The sequence below is a fragment of the Pseudochaenichthys georgianus genome, chromosome 7 (genome assembly GCF_902827115.2).
Source record: "Pseudochaenichthys georgianus chromosome 7, fPseGeo1.2, whole genome shotgun sequence".
NCBI lineage: Eukaryota > Metazoa > Chordata > Actinopteri > Perciformes > Channichthyidae > Pseudochaenichthys > Pseudochaenichthys georgianus.
In genome coordinates this window covers 27,394,818-27,420,552 of record NC_047509.1, presented here as the reverse complement: position 1 = coordinate 27,420,552, position 25,735 = coordinate 27,394,818, and the positions used below count along the sequence as shown (strand labels likewise).

At 39.9% G+C, this 25,735-nt stretch overlaps 1 protein-coding gene across 2 annotated transcripts; it reads left to right on the top strand.

Moving 5' to 3' along the window:
* Positions 1–609: 609 nt before the first annotated feature.
* On the top strand, positions 610–25,314 carry LOC117449524 (solute carrier family 26 member 6-like). Of its 2 annotated transcripts, none has more exons than XM_034087255.2 (20): positions 610–1,092; positions 1,490–1,625; positions 2,584–2,723; positions 2,898–3,008; positions 3,683–3,858; positions 5,697–5,861; positions 6,237–6,389; positions 6,498–6,580; positions 6,957–7,104; positions 7,191–7,304; positions 8,416–8,493; positions 8,941–9,036; positions 9,624–9,730; positions 9,838–9,907; positions 13,392–13,484; positions 19,101–19,214; positions 19,457–19,603; positions 21,003–21,057; positions 22,416–22,555; positions 24,266–25,314. In XM_034087255.2, exons 2-20 carry the CDS (start codon positions 1,498–1,500, stop codon positions 24,287–24,289), a joined length of 2,142 nt encoding a protein of 713 aa, XP_033943146.1. In that variant the 5' UTR covers positions 610–1,092; positions 1,490–1,497; the 3' UTR covers positions 24,290–25,314. The 2 variants fall into 2 exon arrangements, with proteins under 2 accessions (XP_033943146.1, XP_033943145.1); XM_034087254.2 differs by having other exon boundaries at positions 610–1,176.
* Positions 25,315–25,735: the final 421 nt, after the last annotated feature.

Genomic DNA, 25,735 nt, shown 5'->3' with positions numbered 1-25,735 from the left:
CACGTGGGATTATTCGATGTTAATGTGTTTGTTTCAGAGAGTGCCCCTCTGCTGGCAGTCAGTCAACCCAGATGGGACTCCAACCCACTTGCACCTTTACTGTCTGACTTTGTAGAAGGGAAGAAAAAAAGACCATAGTGTAGTGTGACTTATTAATGAAAAGATCAGAGCTATACAATACAGTTTGTCTTTACGAAAGCATATTGTTTGTCCTGATAAATTAACCATTGTCTGTTCTTCCACTGATAAGGCAAGCTATCTGAATTCACTCACTTTTGGTAGTAATAATAAATTAACAAGGCTTTTACTGACTAAGCTGAAATTGTTGACAAATCTAATCAAACACAGAAACAATATTAGACAGAAACACACAGATAGGACATATCTAAGGCGTATATTTTAGTTTCATTTTGAAAAAAATTATCTTGGACTAAGGTTAACAAGAAAAATACAAATCTAATTACAATAACTACATATTATTTACTCTGTAAATGATCAAACATACATGGTCCTATCTAGTTTATACCACTTTTGTTGCTTCCTCTACAGGAAAACTGTTTAGAACTTTGCCCTCTCACTCCACAACAATGTCCGACTCCATCTAGACTTCTGTTTAACGTCACTACGCACAGTGGCGAGCTACAGCATAGGTGGAGCCTGTCTCACCGTGAGACAACTGAAGGAGAGAGGAGATAGGGAGGAGAGAAACATTTATATGCACAGGTTTTTTGGTTGTCTATTTTGTCAGAGACTCCTCTCTGGGATTACAAAATCAAACCTGGCTTTTGTCTGTTGGCGAAACATGATTTGTCTTTTGATACCACTTGGAGCCGCTTGGATCTGAAGGAAGGATCTACAGCAGATTCAATCAGAAGCCCAGGGACCTCTGCACACAGGAAGGATTGATATTTTTTTATCAAGAGGGATGTGCCATTTTATGATTTGAGATTTGTTTTGTTTTTTATAAAGCTAGAATATATGCATTAACCACTGACAAGAAATAGACCTCGACTTGGATCTATTGTCTCAGCGCCGGAAATAATTATATTGATCACACTCAACTTGCATATTTTTTTCTCAGAGCTTCAGTAGGTCCGTGGCATTTTTTAAAAATATATAATAATTATAAAAACTTAATTAAGTCTTTTTTTGCTGATACTGCTTGAGCACACAAAGGTAATTAACATCAACAAATCAAACCCTTCAGTCCCAAAAGGATCGTGATTAGGACCTGAATGAGCATGGACTTATCAAATTATATTCTTTACAGCTGCTATTATGCAAAAAAAAATATTAAGATTAAAATATTAAAGATATGGTAATGTGTTGTGAATTTAAAATATATATTTGAATGTCTATTCTAACAACATGGGAAACACTGTTAAAAATACAATTGCAGCATTTGAGCAATAGGCATTGAAAAATATAAGAGCTGGATTTTCTGACTAAACAAATATAGAAGCTAGTTAATTGTTTATGTCGCTGCTAGATTTAGCCATGGAGGAGAGGAGACGAGCGGGCTACAGCGTTCAGAGGGAAATCCTGGACGAAGGAGCCGTGGATGAGATGGCAGAAAAGTCAGACTCAAAAACATCTTTGTCTGAGAAGCTTAAAAAGTCAATGAGGTAAAGTTTGCTGCATCTCAACTAATCTCTCTAAATACATGTTCCGTCCTTTATATGTTCATTTTGTATCAAAGCATAAAGCACTTGGGACACAATGGGAATAAATGAGTCTTCAAACACCAGATATTGTATTTATATACTAAAGTCATAGAGCTGTACTTGTTAATTATCCCCAGCCCCTGATAACTTAGACTTAATTATATCAACAATTTTCTCTTAGTACGTAATATGACAGTCAGCAACTTGTGCAGTAACACATTTACTATATCAAACTATACCATGGTAACATTTTATACTGTCTTTCCACATTATATACTTTATTTGATTCCCACTTTGCTATCTTAATACAGACAACACTACTTAATCGCAGCATATATTTATCTGCAGATATCGATTAAACACACATGATGCCCCTTTAACTCTTTGTCATTATTTGCTCTTCTATAGCTGTATACCTCTTAATTTATTCCTATTTTTGTACTTATCTTTATCTGCGCCTAATTTTCTATTTCTGCTGCAACACTTTCATTTTACTTCGAATAATCAATAAAGGATTATCTTATTTTATGTCAGATTATTTTTATTATCCTGTTGCAAAAGCCTGGGCTATGCATGTCAATAGGTCTTTCACTCGTTCCACTTTTGTCCGCATTTTAGATTTAAAGTCAATCACAAAATGTGTTTTTTGTCTGAGAAAAAAAGCCACACGTCATGTCTTTTAAATGTAGGAATTGTGTTAAGTTAGTTCTCGAATGATTACAAGAGGAAGCAGAGAGGATAAAGATAATTTATTAACTTTTTGTTGTATTAAGATGAAAAAAGATAGGTCAACATTAGTGGCAAAGTGACAATGGCCTCAAGGTGCCTTATTTTCAGACTTAACACGTATGCTGATGGATGTCTTAACACAATTCACAAAATGTTTCTGTCTCTTTTTTTCTCTGATACACACACTAAGGTGTTCTGGTCCCAGGGTGAAGAGCTGCCTGCTGGGTAGCTTTCCTGTTGTATCGTGGCTGCCTCGGTACTCTATCAGAGAAAACGCCCTGGGTGACCTGGTCTCTGGAATCAGTGTGGGAATCATGCATTTACCGCAGGGTGAGGCTGGAGGTTCAGGAGATCAGTTTAGTGGAGAGGTCATTTGGTAGAAGAGATAAAGGAATGAATGGAATGATCATTTATTTAAAATGGTAAAATGCAGGTTCTGCATTACCCTGATATGTTGTTATAAACCTTTTCTGTACTTACTATCTCCATATGCTTTCCTTGCAGGTATGGCCTATGCCCTGCTAGCATCTGTTCCTCCAGTCTTTGGCCTTTACTCCTCTTTCTACCCCGTCCTTATCTACTTCATCTTCGGCACCTCCAAGCACATCTCAATCGGTTTGTACTTTACCCGTTGCTGTATCTGCACACAAGTTGTTTGGAGAAGGGGGATTTAATCCACCAGAATGTTGTTTGGACAAAAAAAGAAAAACGACTATAGGTTATCAAACAGTCTAAGGATATTCATTTGTCCACTAAAAATATACGTTTGACATGCTTGTTTTTAAAGCTTGAAAACCTGGTCTCAAATAAGAATAAAAACTACTCTGATATTATAAAAAATGTCAGCATTAAAAAATAACTCTTGCACTTTGAAGATTGTGTTCGTGTGGTCTGATCAGACTTGATGAAAAGTGGCATCTCTATGTCAGCATGAGCACATAAAACCATACCATTTAATAAAATAAATCAGTTTAGCATGGTAGACTTGTGAAGATGTATCCCTGAGCCACACAAGTGCCTTGTAGAAGAAGACTGTCAAAGACATGAGTGAATATGACATTTATCTTTGGAACTGCCCGAAATGTATGATCCAACTTCACAACTCCTTTTGTATTGCTCATTTCTGATTGGTAGGTGTAAATACAAAATGGGCAAAGACTTAAAAAAAGTAAATGTTGAGAGAAACATTAGGTTTCTGTTCAAAGGTTCAAAATATCTCTGAAAATGTCCAATGTATTTTTGAATGCTGATTAAAAATGTGTGTTTATGTCTCTGTCTCCTTTTTTCAGGAACATATGCGGTGATGAGTGTGATGATAGGAGGGGTGACAGAACGATTAGCCCCAGACTCCAACTTTATGGATTGGGACAATGTGACCAACTCTAGTCAAGTCAACTTTGATTTACGGGATGCAGAGAGGGTCCGAGTGGCAGCAGCAGTAACCTTCTTGTCTGGAATATTTCAGGTACATTTGTGTTTTTGGATTCTCTGATTTGGAAGTGAAATATTTAGAATGTATCTTCTCACTGGGTTTTTAATGATTATTGGAAATAGATGCTATCATAACTATCAAAAACCCCTATCAAAAACTAGCTGCACCTTTACCAGCTTTGATAACACTTTAATGCATCAATAATTATAAAACATATCATATATATTATTCTGAAATGGACCAATCTGCACAATGAGTACTTTTACTTTTGGTACTTTAAGTATATTTTGATGCTGATACTTTTGTACTTTTACTAGAGTAACATTTTGATTGCAGGACTTTTACTGTAACAGAGTATTTCTACACTGGTACAGTACAAGATCTGAGTCCTTTTTACACCTCTGTTTATATATGTATGTATATTCCGCTCTGCAGGGACGTGCACAGACATTTGGAGGGGCTATTGCTCTAAACTAGAAAAAGGGCCCTGCCCCCCCACGAAAAAAACACAAGACCTTTTGAATTTTTTTCTAAATGAAATCCAGGGAAATCTTTTGTTTTGTAGTCCATATCTCATTAAAATATCTAATGTTACTAACTATTAAAGAAAAAATGGGGACAATTCTGTTTTAATGTATAGGCTAGTTTGACCATTGTAACTTCTGTGCAAACATACTGATAAAATAGGGCTTCTAAGTAATTTTCTTAAATAAACTCACTAATTAATTAAACCAGTTCAATACGCATTATTCTTATTCTTTTCATTCTTTATGAGCGCAGTAATGGTAAGGTATCTAATTACTTGTTTATTTAGTATTCCATAACTTAATAACAGAGATGGTCAAACTAAAGTAGAGACATGGCAGAAATCCTACTGTACAATGAAGCGGGACAGTGAAGTGTTCTCCGTGAGAGGGCGATCAAGAAAAAAGAGAGAGCGGCCCCGTTGAGGGAGTTTACGGAGCAGATGAAAAGACACGGCAAGACAGAAACACAATAACAAGTATAGCCTATTCAGCCTACTATCACCTAAAGAATATATCTAGGATTAAAAGACTAATGTCACAGCAAGATTTGGAAAAACTTGTCCATGCCTTTATCTTCAGTAGACTCGACTACTGCAATGGTGTCTTCACAGGTCTCACTAAAAAATCTATTAGAAAGCTGCAGCTGATTCAGAACACCGCTGCTCGAGTCCTCACTAACACTAAGAAAGTGGATCACATCACTCCTGTTCTGAAGTCTTTACACTGGCTTCCTGTGTGTCAAAGAATAGATTTCAAAATATTGCTGCTGGTTTATAAAGCACTGAATGGTTTAGGCCCAAAATACATTTCTGACCTCCTGCTAAATTATGAACCATCCAGAACTCTCAGGTCTTCAGGGACTGGTCAGCTTTCTGTCCCCAGAGTCAGAACTAAACATGGTAAAGCAGCGTTCAGTTATTATGCTCCAAATATCTGGAACAAACTCCCAGAAACCTGCAGGTCCGCTGCAACTCTTACTACTTTTAAATCCAGGCTGAAGACTTTTCTTTTTGTCACTGCTTTTAATTGAACTGGCAACATTAGCCCGTACCTGTGCACGTCCCTGCCGCTCTGTATCCTGTGAGAATGTGCTGATTTCATTCCTCTCTTGAACTATTATGTGCTGTACATTTTCCGCTTGAATTATTGAATGCATAATGGAATAACTATAAAATAATGACAGCATCAGTGCTTAGACTGGTTCACTTCTGAGGAAAACAACAAGCGATCTGTTTTCTTTGCAACAGTGGCACCAACAGGACACGGTTAGATGAAAGAAAGGTAATCTGTTTTTACTTTTACATAAAGCTTGTGTGTGTTTTTTATTCTGTATTATGTCTGTAGATTATCCTCGGTCTGGTCCACTTTGGTTTCGTTGTGACCTACCTGTCCGAACCTCTGGTCCGAGGTTACACCACAGGAGCTGCCATCCACGTCATCGTGTCCCAGCTCAAATACACCTTTGGCATCAGCCCGAGGAGATTTAATGGACCCTTCTCGTTGATATATGTAAGAAAGATGACATGCTGATCACCTGCTTGCTTCTACATGGTATTTATTTAAAAAAATGTATAAAATAATTGATATTTCCAAAGCAATTTAGTTGTTTAGTCAATGTCAACTGTAAACCCTAGACTCCTGGAGTTTCATCAAGCATCATGTGCAGGGAAATATAATATCTATAATAATAATAATATATATCTGCAAGCTTTTATCTCAACAACATGAAAGCTATCATTGTAGACATTTGATTCTGCCTTGTGATGACCGTCAGCACTACTGGCTATATACTGTACTGTATACTGTGTAATATAGCCAGTAGTGCGGACGGTCCTCTCCATAATGGACCAGAATTCATTCATCTTATTATTTCTTTCTTTCCAGACTGTGTTGGAGATATGCTCTATAATTCCAGAGACAAACATTGGTACTCTTGTGGTCAGTATCGTCGCTATTATCAGCCTCATACTCGCTAAAGAGCTCAATGCTTACTTGAGTAAAAAACTACCTGTTCCTATACCCGTAGAGCTAATTGGTGTAAGTATACAAAGACTTATAATATAATGTATTGACATTTAGTTCCTTGCAAGTATGCACATACTATCACACATCCAATAACACATCTGTGACTATCTGTTTCTACAGATCGTTGTTGCTACAGTGATCTCCTGGCAGGTTGACTTGCGGGCTAAATATGGAGTGGAGGTGGTGGGACTGATTCCCTCGGGGTGAGACATACACACACAATAAACATAAAGGACTGTGTGATTACACGTGAGAAGGGAGTGTGAAATATTAGATATATATTGAGTCTTCTTTTTAGTGTTTTCAAAAATGACTTGCGTTAATGATAATACAAATCTGTAAGTAACCATGATTAATCACAAGTTTGACTAGTTTTTACTTGTATTATGGGGCGAGATAAATACATGGTTGGTCCAGTTTCTCAGCTTTCTTTGCCTTTTCACTGACATGCAATTCATAGTAAAAAATCTGCGGTACATTTACGGTGGGAAGTTGGCGTTGAACTTGGCTATGTGATGAATTTGTGTATATTTATTTGAACGTTGAAAACCCAAATCATTTTCTATCCATTTCCATCAGCCTCCAGCCGCCGGTTCTCCCGACCGCATCCCTGTTCAGTCAGGTGATCGGGGATGCCTTCGCTCTGGCTGTGGTTGGCTACGGCATCGCCATCTCACTGGGAAGAATCTTCGCCCTGAAATATGGATACAAGGTGGACAGCAACCAGGTAGGGAGAGGGTGGATGGAGTCAGAGTAAACTGCTCTTTGAAGGCGTATCTCTTGTATATAAACAGGGTGTTTTCTTTGGTTTAGGAGCTCATTGCCCTGGGTCTAAGTAACTCCATTGGGGGGATTTTCCAGTGTTTCGCCATCAGCTGCTCCATGTCCCGCACCATGGTTCAGGAGAGCACAGGAGGGAAGACTCAGGTTTGTATAAGTGGACATAATGCCGCTGAAGTGCCCATGAGTAAAACATTGTGAGAGTGCTCTCTGTATAATTTCTGATATTGGTGAGCAAAGTAGGTCTTATATGAGACAATTACTTTCTTTTTTAAATACTAGCATATTTTACTTTTAAAGTGTCCAATATCACACACATTATTTTCTCACCTACCCCTGGAACAAAAAAACAAACAATTTGCTTGGTTATACCATTGCAGGTGTATAGAGTTTTTTTTTAATAAACATAACTTTTAATGACACTGCGGCCCGTCCACACAGCGGCGTGCGTTGAAAGCTTCACCATTCACTTTGAATGGGGTGACGTCACTTTTCGCCGAACTGCATTGTGGGAAGCGACGCAGAGCGTTGCTGGCGTGGCTCGCTGCAAAAGTTGAGCAATGTTCAACTCTTGACGCCTCGGCAGAAGCGTCAGCCAATCGAATCATATGCCAGTACAAGTTCTAGCCAATCAAACCGCTGCTTGTGTGTCAGGGGCGGGAGATTCATGTGACATTCATGTGGGATATCTTATTTCCCAATTCAATTTAATGATATCTTATTCTTCTCCTAAATGTAGTCCACAGAGCTGAACACATTTCATCAATAGAGACATGCTGATTGGTTTGCATGCCTCGGATTCTTGATAACTTGACAAGGATTTTTCACAAGATACTTTTTCTTGTCATTGTTTTCCTCCCATCACGTTACTCTGCCCATAGCTCCAGAACTGGGCTATCTTAAAGGTTAAACGAAATGTAAAAAAAACCTGTAATAGTTAACGTTGCTCTGATAAGTGGCATCATTAAATATCACTTAGGGAATTGATTTTCGCTCACATCCTTGAAATCCACCTACACAAACAGTTTAGCTGAGAGGCTAAACGATTTAGTCAGACAACACCATTAATCAGCCGAGGAGTGGAGAGGCTCTAACTGATGATGCCTCGACTTCTCCTCTCATAATCACGTACCTATTCACTCTAGTAACCATTACATCATTCATCTTTCCTTCTTCTTCTTCTTCTCTAACTCGCCTTCCTTGATCTCTCTCCTGATTCCCATTCATCATGCCTCTATCTCCTCTTTCTTCACTGCAGGTTGCTGGAGCTCTTTCAGCCATAATTATCCTTTTCATCACGCTCTGGATTGGAAGACTCTTTGAAGATTTGCCAAAGGTACTGAGGGCATGTGGATGTTCACATATGTGCTGTAGCATGTGGGTCCAAGAGAATGTTTTTGTCAGATGATCAAAATATGGGCAACAGCTGATGTTGGGTTGCTTTAAGACGGATAACTCTTCAGCTTCAGACTAAAGCCACTGGCTACTTTTGAAAACAAATGATTATAGCATCAGGGTTGAATTAATTTATCACACTTGTATTTGTTAAGTTATTCATCTGGAACAATCCCTTTTAATTTCTGTAAAGCACTGTTACAATTTGAATATCATAAACACTTCCATTTAACGGTTTGACTCTTAGCCATTTGTTTGCAGTTTATTCAACAACACATACAGTACAACTTTAAAAATCCACGAGAGGTTTATCTCAAACTAGCTCACCTTCATGTTTTAGGCCTCAAAAGTTATCCATATAAATTCTTATATTTGACTCACTGTGCAGGCAGTGCTGGCCGCCATCATCTTTGTTAACCTCCATGGCATGATGAAGCAGTTCTTGGACATCCCTGCGCTGTGGAGGAGCAACAAAGTAGACATGGTGAGTATGATAAGAAGAAGAAAATAAAACAGTTTTAGGAACATACATTCCTTCATATGTTGGTAACAAGATGTACTGCACCAATGTGCACATCTTCCCTGAGCTTCACTAGTTATTTGTGAAAGTTGTTCAGACCAACAGTTTCTTTAATGAAAACTTTTCAGAACAGGATATCCTTTACACAAAATTATATTGCCTATTCTTCAAAGATACTGTGGTATTCGGACTTGCTAATATAAGCATGATGTCAGAAAAGAGTCTGCATAATAACATGCTAAGCAGTTAACAAGCTACACTTTGAATACTTAACATTAGCAGTAATGACATTTTATCACAGCTTAAGGAGCTATTTGCTTGGTTTGTGACAAATTGTGAGAAATATGCTACAAATAAAATAGCAAATGTAGGCTATGTTTTCTCATTCCACACATGACACAGTGTACAGTATATGCAGCAAAAGCCCATATAGTAAATGAAATACACCCGAGACAAATTAGCTTAAACTGATTTGGCTACATTCAGGATTTAGGTAACAACACTAGCAAAGTTGTCTTGTTTTATTACATGCGTTGCTTATCAATCTCCAGCTGATCTGGGTGGTCACCTTCATCTTGACCATACTCTTCAACCCTGACCTGGGACTGGCCGCTTCCATCGGCTTCTCCATGCTCACCGTCATCTTCAGGACTCAACTGTAGGAGCACATTTTTACACACTCACAATAAACACACATGACGTTTGTTTGGTAGGAAATTGTTTCAAGTTAAATATTAACCCTCTTTATTGTTGTGTGTACTCCAGACCAACATACTCCATTTTAGGGCAGGTCCCAGACACTGACATCTACAGGCCGCTGGAGGGCTACAACCAGGTATGGCACAATATATTTAAATAACCTCTAATTGGTGACTAATGGCACATTTCCACTACAGCGCGGAGCTCGCTTTGTGCCCGGCCCATTTTTGGTTGCGTTTCCACTTGGCGTAGTTCCGGCTAGCGGGTACTATTTCACAGTTCTGGCCCCATAATGGCACATTTCCACAACAGAATACTCAGCCCGACTCAGCCTGGTTGTTGGCCCGGAAAGAACCTCGATTTTATGGGACCAGAAAAACTGTGAAATAGTACCCGCTAGCCGGTACTACGCCAAGTGGAAACGCAACCAAAAACGGGCCGGCACGGCACGCTTAAAGCGAGCTCCGCGCTTTAGCGGAAATGCGCCATCAAATCGAGGTTCTTTCTGGGCCAACAACCAGGCTGAGTCGGGCTGAGTCGGGCTGAGTATGCTAAACTAGAGAGAGAATCGCTGGCAAGGGGGCTACAACTACAACACAATGAACATATTTGACCGTGATTTAATTGTAATACACGTTTCAAAATTATGCCGAAGTCACAACATACTGATACCGGTTAGTAAAAACCATGAATTAATGCTTTGACAAGTCTGCAGACAGACGGCAGGCGAAAAACCTTTTAAAATGCGTGTTTCTTGAATGGAGATCGGCTAAGCTAACGCAGTATATGCTCAGACCATCCACACTCACAACAACGGCCTATACAGACATAAATAAACCAGCGACTGTATTCGCCATGACACAGACAGTCTGTGGTTTGTACTTTGAACTGTTGTCTAGTTTCTGAACAGATATGAGGAGCTGTGAGCTCTGAGTGCTAACAGCTAACGGCTGATGTTGTTTTTCTGTGGTTCGCATTGAAGATACACAGCGTTACTATAGTTACTGCCCCAGTCCTAACAAGGCCTAACGAGGCCTAGCCATACCGAGCGAGCAGGCCCGCCTTAACCTGCCATCAGGCCCCTTGTATTTATCATCTGAATTTGCCGAAACAAGTTTAATATCCTGAAAGCCAAGACTTTGTTTATTTGAAACCAGATGAAAACAAACTGTAACGGATCCTGCCGTGTTATCTATGATTACTATACGCCTTACATTCATAATTTCAGCCGGAGGGAGGGGGAGTGAGTGGCGAGTGAGAGCTGTCATCTTCCCTTTACAAGCTTCAAAAATGTATTTATGGTGTGATTTTGGAAATAAAAGTTTCATATTCTGAAAGCCAAGACTTTGTTTATTTAAATGTTTTTTAAAAACATCCGAAATAAAAAACTTCTTTTTTTTTTATTTACTTTTTTTTTAAAACTTTTTTATTGGCTCATGATAGGCCCCTGATCTCCGTAGGCCTCTGGAGTGGAGTGCACCAGATGGGCGTAAAAAAGTAGGGCTTAACTCTAACGTCGGGCTTAGCTACGTCCGACGTAGTGATTCGAATTTACACCGAGTGCACCAAGCCTGACTAGTCTCGGGCGTAGCTGCGCCTGGTCTTAAGATGCGCGTCTACGTGAATACACGCGACACAGTAATTGTTGCCAAGCAACGCCATTTTACAGACTCAGAGGACCGCAGAGAAGAGGGAATCCCCACACCCACAGCGTCAGCGATGACTCAAGGGGAATCCCAAATGGCCACACCCCGAAAGAGAAAGAGGGATTTGTCAGAGCTACAGCGGGAACTGACGGAGAAAGAAATCGGTGCTGGACGGCCAATGAAACTTGTCTTATCGCCCGACATGCAGTTGTGCGATGAACATTAATCATGTCTCCCACAGTATTTTTGAAAGGCCCCGTTCGCGTAGAATCTGAGCGCAATCAGCACCTGCAAGGTTGGGGAGAGCGCAGCGTTTCGGTCTGATCCGTGCTGGAGTTGAGGGGAGATCTCCTCGATTAAATCAAAAAGGGCTTGTCTGCCGAAACGAAACCTCTCTATCACTGAATAGATGTCCAGTGGGTTTGTTCGATCACGGACGACTCTTTCTCTTCTTAATGCCCTTTCATTGTTAAACATGTGACAAGACGCCCTGCCATCGTTAATATCCTTCTTGCCTGTTTTACGTTACTATGGAAACTAGTCTGTCTTTCCGATTTACGCGTGCTCCATACTAGGCGTAAAAGTTACACCCGGGTTACATACAGGGCTTAAGTCTAAGTGGTGCACTAGTCATAACTTGTTTGGTCTTAACCTTCGGTTCTACGTCGGACGTAGAGTTACGCCCAGTTTATGCCCAGCTGGTGCACTCCACTCCTGGGCTTCAGCCCAGGTCAGCCCGTGCATTAAGCCGGCCCTGCGAGCGAGGCCCTGTAGTGGAAATGCGCCATTAAGTGACTAATGTCAGTAGGCTAAAGGTTTTAAACACACACTTAGGAGTATATAAAGCTTACTGACCTTGTGTTTCTTTTGTCCCCGACATTATAACCAAGAGTCAAATATAGAGGTGTTAATGTTATGTTCCTCTCTGTGACTCAGCAGAACACACTGCGCTGTTGAAAAACAATGCTGCATTCCAAATACAAACCATTTTATTAAGTATTATTTACTAACTTATTGCTGTTATTTTTATGTTTTTATTTCTAACTGAACTACTTCCACTGTTGGGATATCTTTATTTTTGAAGGGAGAAATCTGTACCTTTCTGTATATGAGACAATAACATGACATATCGGTGAAAATGAAATAATACAAGATATCAGAGATACTCCATTTCTCACTGTTCTTTAATTGATAAGATAATATAAAAGGTACCGTTGTGTTTTATTTGGGGGGGGGGGGGGGGGATATTCAGGACTTATTCAAATCACATTGATAAGATATTGTTTAAATAAAAGAGCAAAGAAACAATTTAGACCGGACAACAAGTACGTTTCTCTTATGTGTTGAAGGTACATCTAGAATTAAAACCACCTGAAGATTTATTTTTACAAGCTTTTTGGCTATTTGTAATATCTTACCATCAGTAAGTTTTGGTCCTCATGACATTCCTACTCGTGTTTTAAACATCAAGCGTCTTGTCTCTATTGTTGGTATTTATGGCCTGTCGAAACGTTGACAACCTTTGTTTGAAATTGCCCTGAAAGTTGGTGCCCTGATGATGCTTTCTTTTTTGACCCCCCTCTAGGCCACTAACCTGTGTACAGACAGCTGTGGTAGCTAGTTAATGGATCACTTGTCTTGGTGAAATGTGGTTCCCTGAGGATAAATTCTACTTGATTTTGTGTTCGGCTGTTGTTCCCTCTACCGCCACCATAAGGGTTTACGTGAGATGTCTCAATCACAGTTGGATGGATTGCTTTAAAATGTTGCACATGCATCCATATCCCTCTCATTGTGGATTGTAATAACTCTGGGTTTAGTGATAATAAGCTCTTTTTTTTGCATGCTAACACGCAACACTAAGGTGGTGAACATATTACACAGCAGAATTGCTTAACATTAGCTTTTTAGCTGTAGAATTTACCCCATAGCATGTTTAATGCAATAACTCACTAAGTGACCCATTGATTTCAGGTGAAACGGGTGCCAGGGATTCTGATCTTCCGTTCCTCTGCCACTCTCTACTTTGCCAATGCTGAGATGTACCAGGAAGCCCTTGGAGAGAAAGTGAGGCCACACACACACTCACACACTGTGGTGGGAATGTATTTATCAAATGTGGATAGAGAATCAAACCATTCAGCTGTCTTTGTCGTATTTTATTTCTTGCAAGAAAGTTCAGACAGTCAGTCATACAGAGAGCATACAGTCTGCAGAGTGAAAGACGAAGAACAGAGTTTGGGTTGCATAATTCAAACACAGAGAGAGGAGAAAGGGAGGGGTTGAGCTTGGTGATAATGAAAGGAGCATTCTGGAAGTTAGGGAGTTAGGGAGGCCATATCAGGATGTTCTCAGTTCACCTGAGTTGAAGGTCATACTGTTGGTGCACATAGACTGTAACTAACAACACTGCAACAAATCTTCTTAATAAGGAATCTTCCCAAGCTTAGCTAAGAAGTGTGAGAAGTAGTAAATATAGATAAACATGAGCAAATAACAACCACTCAATGATATTATTAAAGTAAGTAAGTGAGTATAATATTTTTCTATATACACACACACACACACACACACACACACACACACACACACACACACACACACACACACACACACACACACACACACACACACACACACACACACACACACACACACACACACACATATAAATAAACGTTTAACTCCAATAATCTCCTTTGTCCCATTTTCAGTGCAATTATCTCCTCTCTTACAAACATTATTTCTGACACACTAATAACAGACCTGACATTTCATCATTTCACATATCATGTCTGTGACAGGCATTGTTCAAAATGTCACCCCACCTTTATTCCCCTCTCCCTTCTTTCGCTAAACTTTTGTTTAAACACTTCCCTGATCTTCTTTCGTCCCCCCTCGTCTTCCTCCTCGTCTTCTGTCACAGCTCTTTGGGGGGAAATGGGAAGACAGATTGTGGGAAGGTAAAAACACAATGACAAAAGATGGAGGTGGGGTGAGAAGCCGAGATTGAATACGAGTGGGAGATAATGGAACGTCTCATTCATTAAAATGTCAGCACGTCAAAGCCGCTGGGTTGCTCGTTTCTTTCTAATCTTTGACTCTTAAACAAGCCTCCATAGAGCTGTTATTGACTGGCAGAAGCTGCATGTCTAGTTACAAGATGAGGAATGCCCACCAGATGAATTCCGGTCATTTTTGGGGTTTAGATGATGTCTTTTTTCTCCACCAGTCTTAGTGGCTTGAATTTTGGGATTATTTTATGAATAATAGTGCACGCTGCTGGGAGAATGTGGGATCATTCACTGCTTGTTCTCACAGGCAAAGCTGAAAGGGGATATTTATGCTGTCATTGCACACATTATTGATTTGTACTACTTTCCCATCATGCTAATAAATTGTCCCAATGAATGAATGTCCTATAAACTCCTTAGAAGCATTTTTAAGATGTTAATTGCTATCAATTTAGTTTTGAAGAAGTAGGAAGGCTTAAATGGCTGTTATAATTGTGATCCACTTTGCAATTGCCATGCAGACATTTTATTCAGGGCATCAAAAATAAGCATTGAAGATCTGATTGGCTCTGGACGACTGATGACCATGACCTTATTTCTGTCATTTCCATTTCCTGGTTGGCCATTAGTCCTTAGTTATGGACAATTGTGTTATATACAGACTGTGTATGAAACGTATATAAATGTGGGGACTTGGTTATTTCCTTATGACAGAAACAGATAAAGGACAGGTTCACAGTTGTTCTTGTCAGTCTTCAAACACTAGTCAGGTGCAGCTAAGATGATATGTAGAGCCGTGCTTGTGACTGAATGTTGTTGGCCTGTGTACAGAACAGTATTTGTAGTATAGTATTTTTATTAGCGCTATACGCAGTGTTGTCATTTCATTTTTGTGGATGGGAGTTCAGTGCAGTTTAAAACATTTTGGCATGAATGACAAATGAATGACATCATTAAAGGTCCCATGTCATGGCCATTTCCACTGATCATAATTCCATTGTTGAGGTCTACTAGAATAGATTTATACTGTGCAATTTTCCAAACTCACATTGGTTTCTCATACAGCATCTCTGTAAAGTATGTGTGTAAGCGACCTTGGGTTTCCTGAAAGGCGCTATAAAAATATTATATATTATTATTATTATTATTATTCACTCTCTCCACTAAACGGCTCGTTGCAGCTCTTGCCCCCCCCTCCCTGTGAGTCCAGTGTGCTCCGATTAGTCGGGACCAGTCGGGACGTTGTGAATCGCGCTAAGCTCCGTGGAGGTGTTGTTTCCTTTTTTAGCGATACACAGCGAAACACAGCCAAACTCACCCTGAGCACACACAAAGTCACAGCTGAAGTAAAAACAATAAGTGTGGCTTGATATTGAGTAAGAAAAAGGTTGATAAACGCTGTGAGAATGGGTCTGCAGAGAGAATTTCGCCGCGATCCCAACTGTCTGTTATCAGCCTGCAGCCAGGGAGGAGAGATCAGCAGAGCTGCATGCACTGAGTGTGTGAGGAAGTCCGTGGATTGGTCCATTTGGACCAATCAGCGGGGGCTTAACGTAACGGCTCCGCGGACGTAACGTAACGGCTCCACGGATTGGTCCATTTCGTTCCGGGGACGACATGACATCATGATGTACCCGGAAGAATCAAATGGACAGTGACGTATCTCCAACGAGGCGTTTTGGGGAGGTATTTTCTGTTTTAGAGTTTTACTCCCTACATGGTGTACTTTGAGGGTTTTGACTCTGCAGACCGTTTACATGCATAAGAACCTTCATAACACACAAGGGGACGGGCAATAACCGGAAAAAACATGACATGTCACCTTTAAAGTAAATAGTTTCTGGTCTTTACTGTTGATTCAATAAGGTGAGTCATGACAACTCGGGATCTGAGAAAGTTCTCTTGTGTTCTTTAGGCGTGGGAAAACTCATATTTCTTTTCATGTTTTACTTACAAGACAGAAACCCTCCAGCAAATGCACCAAACATCCTGAGGATGTAAGACATTTCTTTCAACGGCTGTCATGCAAAAGCCTGTTGTTGAGTGTGGACGATCAGGTTCTGCTCTGCTGGTTTAGACTTTTGTTTTTTAGGACTAGCTGAACAAGCTAAACTGGCTGAGAAAGGTTTGTCTTCCTGTGACTACCTTTGAGCCTTACCACCCAAAATGAGTAAAAGCATGGCAACATGTTATATGTCTTCCTCTTATTGGGTTGAAGGTCTCAGAATCATTTAATGCAAACTCATTTATCAAGACCCTAACTTTTAATTGATTGGTCATTTTTGAAAAGGTTTAACTTTACATGAATGTGGAAGGAAATACAACAGACAGACCTCTCCTTGTCCACCTTATCCAACATAAACAATGTAGGAATCTTTATATCAACATACCCAAAAAAACCCAAAACCCAAAAGTTTTTTGAAGTCTCTTGGGAAGATAAAGAAGACAACGAAGTGCAGTTAGCATCTAACCAGGAGTGAAAAATAAGCAGTAATTGCAGTGTATTGTATAGTATAATATGCAAACATATGACAGTGTGAAGTAGGGCTGAACGATTAATCGATTTTAAATGATGCGATTATCAAATCGCAAAGCCTGCGATTTCTTTTTACTTTTTTTTTTTTTTTACAATTTTTTTTTTTTCTTGTGTGTCAGTCATCCACACCAATCAGAAGTGCTGTGCTCCACATGTACCAGCCATTGTTAATCAATCATAAGTGGCCCATGATAGAAGGTGATAGACAGATTGATCCAATCACCTACCTATTTTTGAAAGTGCCTGCCCTTTCCGAATGGCTTCCAATGGAGCTTTCCTAGATGGTTTGGTGAACCATCTGGGTCAGGTTAGTAATGCTCCATCACATGTTTCTATTACAGGGTGAATCTTAAACTGAAGCTTGACTATGGGCATATGTCTCATAATTATTTGTGTGAACATAACAATTATTTGTGTGTAAATATGTGATTTGTAAATGTAAAACACCATCCACAAATGCATTTAAAAGATTTGCAAACTCACAAATAAATTTGCAAATGTAAAAAATCGCAATTAGATTTTTTCCCAAAATCGTGCAGCCCTAGTGTGAAGCTGACAATTGAGCAGCCCGACCAAGCAAGGAGGCAATACCCCTCCTCGACTCCTCCTTTCCCTCACTCGCGTCCCTTCCTTGCATCTTAGCTCCGCCTCCGTAAGATGCGAGCGAGGGACACGAGGAGGTAACGCGAGGATAGAGGAGTCCTCAGGTATTAATTGGGATGTCCTCGTTCACTCAAACGTCACTCTTAAACGACGTCTGATATGTGCACAGCTGTATCCCCTCTCATCGGGCTTAACTGAATAACCCTTTAGAACCGGCCCATTTGTTGTTAAATATTTATTTAAATTAATGAATCTTTCTCTTGTTAGTCAAGGAATTCAATGATGGTTGGTCCTGCTTTTGTGTTCCGTTTTGGTGTAAAATGTAGCCTACATTTAAATAAAAATATAATTATAGTAATGTGAAAGCCTTTTAGAAATGAATTGCACATAATAATTCCCACGGAGCTGTGAGCACATTTATGTGACGCTTTTCCACTCATCTTCCAGTTGTCGGTTTTTCTCTGTTGAAATCGACCAGCTGTGAAGGTGGGGGCGGGGCTTTTATACGCGAGTAGTGAAAACACTTCGGCGTAGTCTGCTCGCGTGTATCCTCCCTTTCGTCTCCTCCCGCACCCCTCCTCCCTCACCCCTCCTCGACTCCTCCGTGTGCATTTCAGCTATTGGGACGTCCTTCAAAATGGCGTGTCTTGATCGATTTCCGGGTCAAGTCCCGGAAGAGGGGAAGAGAGGAGTCGAGGACACACACACACACACACACACACACACACACACACACACACACACACACACACACACACACACACACACACACACACACACACACACACACACACACACACACACACACACACACACACACACACACACACACACACACACACACACACACACACACACACACACACACACACACACACACACACACACACACACACACACACACACACACACACACACAGGAAAACAGAACCTAAATACACCTAGGACTAATCAAACCAACAAGACACAGGTGAGGGGGGAGGAGACAACACAGGGCACCAGGTGAACACAATCACCAGCAACAGACAAGACAAGACAAGACGGGAGGGGGAACACTTTTCAAAATTAAACAGGAAACTGAGACAGACAAACTAAAACATAGACAGATCGTGACAAATAGATGCATAAATTACATGTATATTCACATTCTTCCTGTGCAATGTTTTGGTGTAGAACAGATCAATATACTTCGCCAAATATTAAGCTATATTATCCGTAACGGAGGACGAGATCTACGGCTCCAGAGATCACCTCCATTACAGACAGATATAAAAAGACTTCAACCAGGTTATGAGTGGAGGGGCAACAAGCTCCTTCTAAACCTGCTGGTCCTGGTACTGAGGTACGGAATAAAGCTCACATTGGTTTAAAAGAGCTCAAATTTGGTTTGATAGAAATGATATATTCTATTATTCCATTAAAGCACCTACCCACAGGCTCCGAAGAATTGGTCCAGCTAAAATAACTCAAGAGTAAGCATGGTACGTAATTCACTCTTACCATGTCATTGTCTTTTGATGCTTCTTTTAGTCCGGTATCGACATTACCAAGTTCCTGTCAGCAAAGAAGAAACTAGAGGCCAAAAGGAAGAGGCATGAGAAGAAAAATGCCAAAAAAGCTGCAAAGAATAACGCAGTGGACATGGTGAGGATGACCATACACATATTAAATGTCAATACAAAAGAAGAGGTTTTTTGTCCCTCTATATTGGAAAACTTTGATTGATAAACAGAAATATAAGTGCAAACACTTTCAAACATTCCGGACATTAAACCTTGATGTTCTTTAGTTACCACTTTTGATTGCCAATCACCTTCTTAAGCTTCTCATTGCACTTTAACCTCTAATGAGTGTCTTTGCACTGTGCCATGACTCCCCCCGTACAGGAGGAGGTGCCAGAGAGGGAGGAGCAGAAGGACATAGCCATCATTGAGGTGGAGGATGAGCCCGACCCCTCTCTCCCCAGAGCCATCGTCCTCGACCTCAGCCCCGTCAACTTCCTGGACACTGTGGGGGTCAAGGCGCTGCGCAGTGTAAGACTATGTTTCAATATGTATTCATCATTTTGAGAAAATTACATTTAACTGAATTGTTGTCATCCAAACGGCTCCAAGAAACAGCCACTACTTTTTTTTATTATTTTTTAACTGGCAAACATTCTCAAACTCAGTGGCGAGCCGTCAGGGCCCTCTAGGCCCTCTGTGAGGGCCTAAGATATTCTAAAAAATAATATTTGAAAACATTAAAAAAAATGTTACATTGTTACATTTTTCATTAGTTTTACCAAAATAACTTGATTTAATTGTATTTAAAATAATATTTCCAAAGAAATAAATCCTTCGAATCTGCCTGTTCAGTTTCTGTTGGAATGTGAAGGGTTAAATGCTGTCTCTGCGAGTTATGTGAAGACGGGAGAGCTTGTTGGTCCCTCTCTACATTCACAGAGGGCCAGCGATAGTAACTCAACGAGAGCGTACTATCAAATGACAGTACAATTGACCAATCATATCTTCCCTCTAAATGGGCGGGCTTTATTTTCGCGGACTTTATGACAAGTTCCGCCCGCTGTGAGGTCTATGCAAGTGGTGCAGTGACGCGTCCTAAAACCCGGAAGTAAGCTTCGCTCGGATTCCCTCGACAGAAAGCAACGGGATTTCTCCATAGGATTTTGGAAAATAGCTCGAAATAAGGTCTGTGGAAAACGAACCTGTTAGATAAATGCACGTTTTGTTCAGCCGGATAATATGCACATGTCTACCCTACTTTTATTATTTTCGAATCATAAATCTAATCGATAGATTTATGATGGATATATTTATGATTAGCATAAGTTCGTTCATGATGGCTCATGTCAGTGATAGTGATGACATCGTTGCGAAATTATTAACCGAGTCATTTTCAAGATTGAGTTAGCCTACAATGATAAACTGGAGTGGCAAAGGATCAGCTGAATGACCCGCAAGTGCTTCATCCAAAAGGACAGGAGGATGGACTTTGTGTTTCAGTGATTTGATCATCAAAGGTAGGCCTAAGTCATTTTCAATGCGGGCCGCCGTGCCGACTTAATTCATTTGTAATTGTTACTTGGCTGTGGGTGCCCTGTCATGATAGGTGTTTATATAAATGGTGTTGTTTTGTGTGTATACAAAGTATACGCTATGACGTAATATCTCTTATTTTCTTTCGAGGGGGGGGGGGGGGGGTCAGAGGGCCTAGGTATAAAAGTCACGGCTCGCCACTGCTCAAACTGTTATCTTTGCTTTATACATTTGACTTTTCGTTTCTCAACAACTAGAACTTTCTCTCCTCTCATCCCTGCCTTTGCTTTATCTTTTAGCTCCTTGGGCATCCAATTACTGTAAATGAAATTGTCAGACTAATGAAATGATCCCCAGTCTGACCTTTACATTTGTGCTCGTGTGTCTATTCCAGATCCAGAAAGACTATGGGGAAATCGGTATAGAGGTTGTCCTCGCTGGCTGCCAAAGTAAGTCCCTCTGCAATAATAACATTTGAGTGGATTTTTCAAAACATAGAAATATCAGAGAGGGTATAAATCTGTTGAACACCAACACCAGAGCAGCTATGCCGTTTACATAACTTCATACAGTATGACTATAGATCTACTTTCTGTATTAATGTTACCAAGAAAATAAATGATCCTATCTGTTTTGAATCTATTAAAACTGCATTTGCCTTTATAAAATGATTTAAAGGTGGGGTAGGTAAGTTTCAGAAACCGGCTCGAGATACACTTTTTGTTATATTCCATGGAATGCTCTTAACATCCCGATGGCAATGAATATCTTAAGTGCTTTGATAAAAAATCCATAAAAAAAATTCATCTGCAGAAGCCGCAATACTGTAAAAAGTACAACCAATCAGTTAAACGGATTGGATGGCCTACCTGCCTGTCAGCCTTCCATCGGGGCACAAACTTATCTCGTGCCCTCATTGGTCATGTGCACGTTCGTGTGTGTTGGAGGAGTAACTCTGTAAGGAAGTGGCAGATTTTCTCCGGTTGTGTATTTTCAAATTCTAGCGATCTCGAGCCGGTTTCTCAAACTTACCTACCCCACCTTTAAATCTATTTGAGTGAATCTTCCATTGTCATCGTTGGGGATCTCCTGACATTTTGATCATAAAATGTAGAACTATCAATCATCTTTTTACCCATTGACATTCCAGACCCAATTAGCCACAACCCATTTGGATTAATTCAACAACACACAATGTTATTTTAGCTGCTTGATGTTATGGAAACATGTACGGTATGTGAAGGAAGTAGTTTCAGTAAACACTATTCCATGTTTTCCAAATCTGGAATATAAGGCAATTTGGGGTCATGAAAAGATTAGTATGCATCGTAAGGATAACTAAAAAAGGAAATACTGAAATCTGGCTGCCATGGTTGGGTTATTGTGTCGAATAAAGCATCAACCCTGTGACTTTTTACATTGTAGCCCACAAATGTGTTTTCTAGCTGGCGAAAATGTGGGTCTCTAGGGAAAAACTCTTTGAACCATAGTGATCGAAGGCGTCCAGTTTATTGTATTACTAGGATCAGCAGCTCTAAACATGCTGTTGAAAGCCCGGAATGAGAAAACATATGTATTGTAAGTGTTAAGGCTCACAAAGGGACGATAAAAGATATTTACGCAGCCATGACTTACAATGAGGTTCAATACACAGGAGGACTATTCCTCTCTTTCTTACTCCTTTTTCTTTAGGTTCTTGTTTTATTTATTCTACAACCTTTTTGTTTACTTTATCTTCTTTGATAACTCTCTATTTCTCCCCTTAATTTCATTCAAATTCTCGTCCACTTATACTTGTGTTTTCCAGCTGGTGTGGTGGACAACATGCAGACTGGAGGTTTCTTTAATGACAAAGTGACAAAGGCCTGTCTCTTCTCCTCCGTCCATGATGCCGTTTTGCACTGTCAGTCTGCCAGGACGCACAGCCAAGATGAGGCCATGTGCTGTGTGAGTATGCACACATGCACTCAATCAGACACTTCATCACAACAAAAAGTACTGAACTGTGCAAGTTCACGTTTTTTGATTTCTATAAAGTTACTCGACAGGGGATATACAAGACGGATTTGTTAAAAAGATTTACCTACTTTTTCTTTAAGTTCGGTATGCTCAAAAGAGAATACTATCAATGGGCATCATCTACTATAGAGAAAATCCTATCTAGAGGCATAACCATATTACACTTATTGTTGTCCTAATAAGGAACAAAACCTTGCAGCATTATTCAATTAGAAATGTGGTGGTGTGTATTAAATTAGTTTTATAAAGCCTATCCAATAATGGCTACAGAACTGCTGTGCTCCTTGAAAGTCACAGTTGACTTCTCTACTCAAAACAGCGCAACAAGATCAACACACTGACATATATCCTAGAAAGGTAGTATTGTAAATGTGTTAGTGAACAGTTGCCACTTCACATTGAGTCAACATGGAGTAACATTATCATTAATTATCATCCGAGTTCATTCAGCAGTCAGTGGTGTGGGGATGATGTATTAAACTCTTAATATCCTAATGGACAATGATTAAAACGTTTCTGGTTTGGTTCATTGATCCTCAATCTGCAGCGTGGCCTGGACTGCTGATTGAAAAGGAAATGGGATTTACAGTGAAAAACTGTATTTTATATATATATATATATATATATATTAAATGTATTTACATTTTAGATGCAAATAGCTTTTTGTTTTTCATACACAAATACTTTATTGTACGGATCATCATCATCAATACGCTGTGACATATGGTATTGTGTTTATGTTAATCTAATGTATACACCTGTGCGTGCAGGGACGACTGTATATTATTCAGTGTGTGCTTTTGTTTTAGTTTGACTGTTTAGTTTGATGCGTGAGTTTGTTTCTGCTCCCATAAGACGAGGCACTGATCCATGAAAAACAGTTTACAGGAGCAAAGGCTTTTCATTGGGGGGATACGGAGCTCACACACACACACACACACACACACACACACACACACACACACACACACACACACACACACACACACACACACACACACACACACACACACACACACACACACACACACACACACACACACACACACACACACACACACACACACACACACACACACACACACACACACACACACACACACACACACACACACACACACACACACACACTGTACCATACATACAGGTATATGCAACTGTCTAAATAAATTCATGCATACAGATTCATATGTACTGCCCATCGTGTATGAATACAGGAATGTACATGAGACAAGCAATAGGTGGGTTTGGAAACACATCTGGCCTATAGTGTATCTCCACTTCATTCCATTTCACATGAGCATTTCAGCACCCCCGAGGCACACCACAAATTCAATATGTAACATTGAACGTAACGCAGTGGATGCATTAAACCAGAGGGCAAAGTAACAAATAAAGATTTGAAATAGTTTGAACAATTATTTTTAAGAGAGCGGCCTGCTTAGAGACAGTTTAAAGCAAAATGTTCACAATCCTGCTCTGTTCCTCCTCATTAACCTCCAGTGAGACGTTCATGCAGCTGCAGAGAACAAGAACAATCTGGAAGGAATTTTGACAATCTCCTATCCTCTTCATCCTCTTACTTTGTTCCTGTCTTGTTCTTCTGTGTTTTGATTTCTCCTTTCTTCTGTTTCACAGGAAATCCCATCGACACACTTGTGAGCTGTGAGAGGAAGGATGGAGGTTCATTTGAAGAAGTGACAGAAACTGTCAGTATGAGCATTTTATCCAGTGAGCTCCACAATTCTGGGAGTCACTTACACTCCAACTTGCAGTCGTACACATATTGTAGCAAAGAAAATGACAAGTTAGTACAAACATGCAGAGAAAAATCGAATAATAGCTTAAGCACACACAAACATTAAAAAACATTCAATTAGTTTGACTGTATTCAGTAACAAAGCATACTTGCTTGGAGGGTTTATGTATGAACACATCTGCCAATGTTCATGTACTGAGTCACAAGCCTTTAATTGAAAAGGATTGTTATGAACCTCTCCAAAAAACAGTTTTGTTTTTAATTTCCTGTGAAGACGTGTCATCTTGCTGACGCAACAACAGGAAATATCCAAATACCTCTGGACTGGTGAAACTGATGCCTCCCATATGGAAGCAGGGTGTTCTCCCTTCCTGTCTCACTTTACGACTGGCAGCTTCAATCACAACCAGGCTCCCGTCCGCACGTTGTTTATTTCCAATTGTGTTCAGGGAACTTGTTTATACTGTATAAGGAGTTGTTGATGACGCTCATTATAGTAACTCAAGCAGGGAGAATGTAGCAGTAGGAACGATCACAGAGGAAATCAAACCCACAACCACCCCAGATGTTCCCATAGTGTACCAAACGATAGATAATATTGTTAACCTGTTGTGACCGTGAGTCTCTTAAGAACGTTCTTTTTTACAGATACAATCCATTGTGTGTTGATTAGAAAATGTAAAGCCACACATGGCTATGGAAACGCAAATATATGATTCAGAAATTGATCACTTTCATGTTCGCTGTTTTATTTTTGGAAGAATAAGAAATGTCTGTATACAGTTAGAGAGGTGGATAGAGTCAAGTCCACCAACAGCAACAACAGCAGTCCTCTGGTAACTGAAACCAGTAACAATGAGTCATTGTTTATTGGAATTGTAACACTGAATCATACTTAGTTGTAATAAAAAAACACTATTTTACAGTATTGGCTTTCATTTAACATGCATTTTATTGTCTTGGGCGCAAGTACTGACATGTTTTTCTCCATGGAGTCATCTACAGAGTTAAACAAACAATTAATGTCTAAAAGATACTTGAGTTGCTTTCCAACCATTACCTTTTTTCTGTCCCGTTATATGTGAACTTCCTTTTCCTTTCACTTCATTGTTCAATCTGACATCGAAATCACTTTTCAGTTTGAAGCGTTGTTGTCCTTCTGCCCTTAACAATCAATAGAAAGAAAGGCAGTTATCTAGAGGTCTGGACCCAGGATAGATCTTTCCAAACCTTGAAACTGCACTAATCGAAACGTTTATAATCTTAATGGATCAAATAAGGATATGTTACATGAAAGGGGTTCTTAGTAAGATTTATCACCAACTCTGCAGTTCTTCTCACCTCTAAGG

Excerpts from the sequence above, each read along its gene's own strand:
- LOC117449524 (XM_034087255.2), top strand. The coding sequence starts at position 1,498 with ATGGAGGAGAGGAGACGAGCGGGCTACAGCGTTCAGAGGGAAATCCTG. Across the intron at positions 3,859-5,696 it reads TCTTGTCTGGAATATTTCAG|ATTATCCTCGGTCTGGTCCA; the intron begins GTACATTTGTGT and ends TTATGTCTGTAG. Across the intron at positions 9,731-9,837 it reads GTCATCTTCAGGACTCAACT|ACCAACATACTCCATTTTAG; the intron begins GTAGGAGCACAT and ends TGTGTACTCCAG.